The sequence below is a fragment of the Indicator indicator genome, chromosome 6 (genome assembly GCF_027791375.1).
Source record: "Indicator indicator isolate 239-I01 chromosome 6, UM_Iind_1.1, whole genome shotgun sequence".
In the NCBI taxonomy this organism is placed as follows: domain Eukaryota; kingdom Metazoa; phylum Chordata; class Aves; order Piciformes; family Indicatoridae; genus Indicator; species Indicator indicator.
In genome coordinates this window covers 7801172-7807232 of record NC_072015.1, presented here as the reverse complement: position 1 = coordinate 7807232, position 6061 = coordinate 7801172, and the positions used below count along the sequence as shown (strand labels likewise).

Here is a 6061-nt window from a genome sequence, read left to right as displayed (position 1 = left end):
AAATGTATCACAGATTAGGGCTGGGCTGGCCACTAGGCAAGTGACAAATGCTCTTATTAACCCCTCTCCAGTCCCGTCTAAGTTTAGAACGAGACAGACTGCTCTTTTACCTCTTCCAAAAGAAACACGCTCCACACACAGGATTGGAGAGTTGGGAAATTTAAACGGAAAGGCTATTCACAACTATACACAATAGTACAAAGCATATAAAATACACCAAAATCCATAGTCTGGGCTTAACACAGAAGCTTATTAAGCCAAAGCTTCACACAAACCTCCCTTTAAACCAGGCCCACAAACCCAGGCTTTCATGCCCCCTCCCTCCCAGGTCTCTCTACCCCTCATACCACACCATTGTAAAGCAGCAAAAAAATTAATATTGGCAGAGATAACAGCCCTGTGCGCGTCCTGCCTGGGAGGAGAGAGGGAGAGAAAAAGGGAAGCAAACTGACTCTGCAGCCAGTTTCTTAGGGATGCAGGACTTTTGGGAATGAAATACATTTCCCGGTCTACCTCCTGGACACTCTGGCCCCCCAGAGGTCTGTAACTTTGTGGTTCTTAACAGCACCTAGCTCCTAAACTAGCACGAGTCCCAAAAGGAAAAGTATGTAAATAAGGGAGAGGAATTAATGGACTGGGAAAGAAAACAAAAAGAGCTTTAATGAAGAGTAAAATGAAATAGATGCAAGTATTTTCAAACCAATACCAAACAGAAACCCCTGATGGCAATGACATCACTATCGCCACAGATGCTCTGGAGAGGCACTAAAGAAGCCATGTTTGACCAAGCTTATAGCCTTTTATGATGACATAGCCAGGCAGATAGATGGTGGTAGAGTTGTGGATGTGGTGTATTTTGATTTCAGTAAAGCATTTGACACCATCTCCCACAGCATCCTCACAGCTAAACTGAGGCAGTGTGGTCTGGATAATCAGGTAGTGAGGTGAATTGTGAACTAGTTGAAGGAAAGAAGTCAGAGTTGTGATCAACGGGATGGAGTCTAGTTGCAGGCCTGTATCTAGTGGAGTCCCTCAGGGGTCAGTACTGGGACAAGTGCTATTCAATATATTCATCAACAACCCAGATGAAGGAACAAAGAGCACTGTCAGCAAGTTTGCTGATGACACAAAACTGGGTGGAGAGCCTGACACACCAGAAGGTTGTGCTACCAGTCAACAAGACTTAGGCTGGAGAGTTGGGCAGGGAGGAATTCCATGAAGTGCAACAGAGGCAAGTGTAGGGTCTTGCACCTGGGAAAGAACAACCCCATGTATCAGGTTAGGTTGGGGACTGACCTGCTGGAGAGCAGTGAAGGGGAAAGGGACCTGGGGGTCCTAGCGGATGGAAGGTTAACCAGGAACCAGTAAGGCACTGTTGTGGCCACAAAGGCCAACACCATTTTGTGGTGGATTAGAAGAGGTCTGGTTGAGAGAGGTTTTCCTGCTCCTCTACTCTGCCCTGGTGAGGCTGCATCTAGAATGTTGTGTCTGAGCCTCTCAGCTCAAGAAGGACCTCAGGGAACGCTTGAAAGAGTCCAGCACAGAGCCACAAAAATGATTAAGGGAGTGGAACATCTTCCTTATGAAGAGGGACTGAGGGAGCTGGGTCTCTTTAGTTAGGAGAGGAGGAGACTGAAAGGTGACATTATTCATGTTTATAAATATGTACAGGGTGAATGCCAAGAGGATGGAGTCAGGCTCTGCTCAGTGATGCCCAATGACAGAACAAGGGGCAATGTAAGTTGAGGCATAGAAAGTTCCATGGGAACATGAGAAAAAAAAAATTTTCACTGTGAAGGTGATGGAATACTGGAACAGGCTGCCCAGGGTGGTTGTGGAGTCTCTATCTCTGGAGATATTCAACACCCATCTGGATGCATTCCTGTGTAATCTGGTACAGGTGATCCTGCTCTGGCAGGGGAGTTGGATTGGATGATCTTTCAAGGTCCCTTCTGCCCTCTAACATTCTGAGATACTGTGAATATAGACTCAACAAAAGACAGGATTCAGGAACACACAGATCAGGACTGACAGCAAAGTGGACAGAGACCTCCTCAGATCCCAGCCATTGAGACCAAGAGGTTTGACTCTGGTGATCCCTCAGTTTTATACTGAATATGACATAGACGGAATAAAATCCCTTACTGACCAGTTTAGGGCAACCCATCCTGTCTGCTTCTCCCTGCAAGTGGGACTTTTTAATGCACAGTAGTAGTTCTGTTCTGGCTCAAACCAGGACTAAAAGTAAGGGAAGAGGGAAAAAAAAAAAATGTGCTGAAGCCATCCCTTGGGTCCTGTGGTAGCTCTCAGGAAGGACATAAAACAGTTGCACCGTTCCATAGCTTGCAGACAGATATGAATATTACTTCCATGTTTTACCTATATGTAACCTGAGTAACGCTGGGAAGTCTGACAGGAGCTTGCCATTTCAGGAAGCTGGGCTGGTAGCACCTGAGATTACTTGGTGTGGTGCTTTGAACACAAGATACCACACAATGATCATAAAATTATTTTGGTTGGAAGCAACCTTTAAGATCATCAAGTTCAACCCCTTAACCAAGCACTGCCAAGTCACCACTAAATCATGTCCCTCAGAAACACATCTATGCATCTTTTAAATCCCTTCAGGGAGGGGGGCTCCACCAATTTACTGTGCAGCCTGTGCCAGAGCATGACAAGCCCTTGGAGGAATAATTTATTCCTAATATCAAATCTAAATCTTCCCTGGTGCAACTTGAGCCTGTTTCCTCTGTTCCTGTCACATGGTACTTGGGAGAGCAGACTGACCCCCACCTCACTACAACATCATCTCAAGTAGTCATAAAAAGCAAGGAGGTCTCCCTTAGCCTCATTTTCTCCAGGCTAAACAACCTCAGTTCCCTCAGCTTCTCCTCACAAAACTTATGCTCTAGACCCTTCACGAGTTTTGTTGCCTTTCTTTAGGCATGCTCCTGCCCCTCAATGTCCCTGTAGTGAAGGACCTAACACTTAACACGGTTGTCACGTTGCAGCTTCACCAGTACTGACTTGACACCGTTAAAACTCACGTTGTAAGGAATTCATAGGTTTGACTGAAGGTGTTGGATGTGGCCCTAAGTAAAGGGAGAGCTTCAGAGTTCAGTAGACATCATTTGACACTGGCAATAGGGGTAAAGGCAGAGGGAATTGGGAGAGCTCACAAGATAAGACACAAGGCAACAAACTGAACCATTTGTCTAGAACAGTCAATAAAATGATGGTGTTGCCAAGCATGGATTTTAGGCTGAGTGGAGTCTATAACCTTTGGATAGCAAAGATCATAGCATTTGACTATCAAGGTGAGCAGTGTCAGCATGATAAGTGTGAAAGTCTACTACAGCGACCACACCCACAAATATTGTCTTTTGTTTTGTTGAAACTTCATTCAAAAGTAAAAGTAGTAAATAAATGCCTTACTTGAAACACAAAGGGCTGGGGAAAAAAAAAAAAAAGAAAAAGAAAAAAAAAAGAGAAGAAAAGAAACAAACAAGATGATCACCTTCTAGATCCAAATCAGCCAGGAACACTGGAGTCAGGTGCGTTTAAAAATCTTCAGATCTGTCTTAACATCTTCAAAATGCTGCAACTTTGAAGAAAGAGAAACGCTGACTTTTTAAACTGATTTTCCTGCAATTCGTAACACTGTAAATAAACAAATTTTACTATCAGCCTGTCTTCACTCATCTTTAAGGTACAAAAAATAATATTTACATATAAGACTAGACAATAACCCAGTTAAACCCCCTTCCCCTGTACAGACCCAGACCCCCCTGGACAAAGGTCCAGAGGGCTGTTACTAGCTAACAAATTATCTCTCTCTCTCATTTCCGAGGCTGTTTCTTACCAATAGCCTAAACAAAACCTGGCAAGCCAAGCAAGCAAGGTCAGAAGCAGAGACAGAGAAATAAGCAAGGCAAGAGACAGAGAGAGACATGCTGTGTTCCTAAACTATACAGAAATTTGCAGAACCAATGAGGTAGAATAAATTTATCTTTTCTATTCTGTTCAGCCCCTTTGAAGAGTCCATCCGACTGGACTCAAATTCTCTGGAAAAGCTTATTTACACTTAGGAAACTAGTCCCTTACCCTGTAACATTTGGGAGAAAAGGTATCATGTTTTACCAAGCTCATCTCCCAGCAATACTCCAAATGCAAGGGCAGTACCAATCACCTTTCTCTGAAAAGGCACAAGAGCTCCATGCTGCCACCTGCTTCTCTGTTCTACTGCGCACCCAAGTCTAAGAAAGTTGCTCTCAATGATTAGGACTGGCCTCTAGATGAGTGACAGATGCTCTCTATTAACTCCTCTGGCTTCTCAAAGGGAAAGAGAAAGGGAGTAAAGGAGAGAGACTGATGAATTAGAAAAGAAAATTAAACCAGCTTTAATGGAAAAAAAAAAAAAGGCAATAAAATGAAATAGATAGTAGTTATACACAAACCCAATATCAAACTTATCCTCCCTGATGGGAGGTTACATAATTACATCACCATCACCACTGATGCTGGGGGCAGGCACTGGAGGAGTCCCAGACTGGAATCAGATACACAAGCTTGATTCTGGAACTGGATTCAGGGCTCCTCTCACAGTCTGGCTGTAAGCAATGCTTTCTCAACTCTTGCTTGTGATAAACAAACTCCACCCTTTAGAACATGAGCAGGAAAGGGGCTGTCACTGTATTTGATTCCCCTGTACAATACAGCTCTCAGTTGTTCCTGATCATAGAATGGTTTGGCTTGGAAAGGATCTTTAAATGTCATCTAGTCCAACCCCCCTGCACATACCTATGTTTTAATACCCCACTAATTTTAGACACAGTCCTACCACTTGCATAAGCAAGGCCTGTCCCAGCACACTCCAGCCCACCCCAGCACATCTTTACTGAGTGCAGGGCAAGCCAAGCCCAGGCCAGGCCAAACACAAACGCACAGTTCCGCTGGTCACACTGCCTGCCTCCAGCCACAGAGAGCTTTCCTTTCACTGTTGGTATGCAGCCTTTAGGAAGTCTTGATACTGAGTAACAGCAGCACTCAAGATCTTGGATGAACTATTGTATCGATATAGGACAGGCAGGTAAACAACCACTTGGTACAGCATCATCCCCTGAAAGAGAGATAGCATAAAGATAGCAGGGGTTATAACAGAGCTTGATATTAAGCTACATGAGAGCTTAAAATGCATGAAGCAGTTGAGAACAACCTGAACTTTGTATTTGCATTTCTCTTTCTGTGTACCGATGCACAGTTCTGACACTTCAACACTCACATCGTCTTTGTTCTAGCTCAAAAGACCAGGCTGAAAACTGATCCTTGTCTCATTGCACTGAAAGGAATAAAATAACAAATAGCTCAATAAATAGCATTTAAAAGTGTGCAAGTGAACAGGCAAAGGAAACCTGCCAAGGTCAGCTACCTACCTTCCAAAAAGGAAATGTTAAACCAGTTACAGTTCTGTAGTTGCCAAGATATCTGCAGAAGCCAAACGGACTTAAGACCTTCAGGGCATTTCAGTTCAAATATGCTGAACTAATACAATAGTGCAGGAAGGGGTACAAGATAGGCTGTGCAAAATCAGGAAGGCATTCATTCCTGCCTCAGATGGTGTCTCCAAGCACAACTGCTACTGACTACAAATAGAAAGACCATTAAGAAAAAACAAAGCTTCCAGCATGTCCTCCAAGCTTATACATTCCACAGACTAGAACTCGCTGAGCTTCTCAAAAGGTGAAGCGTTTTATATGAGGTAATATAAAATCTGCAGGAGGAGGAGACATCTAAACTGCATGGCATCCCTTCTCTCATGCCTAGCATCAAAACCAGCCTTTTAGGGTTCAGATTTTTCAATAAAACAGTTAAAAGCAAGTGCAGGTACATAAAACATCATGCTAATTTTTGATAAGAGCTCCTGCTTTCTCCTCTATCCACACCCTCTGAAGTGCTCAACACTCACCTTCCAACCTTTGTAGTGACAGGTTACACAAGTGTACAGTATGCAGCCTCATTTCTGTACCTTATCTAACAAAGATACTTGGATGAAAATGGTTTC

General features: G+C 43.7%; 1 protein-coding gene across 1 annotated transcript in view; it reads right to left on the bottom strand.

Annotated features, from left to right (window-relative positions):
• Positions 1–4993: 4993 nt before the first annotated feature.
• Positions 4994–6061, bottom strand: part of SYCP2L (synaptonemal complex protein 2 like) — a 34597-nt gene continuing 33529 nt past the window's right edge. Inside the window, exon 32 of the mRNA XM_054381954.1 lies at positions 4994–5119. Within this exon, the coding sequence (XP_054237929.1) occupies positions 4994–5119 (126 nt within the window). The remainder of the gene's footprint in view (positions 5120–6061) is intronic.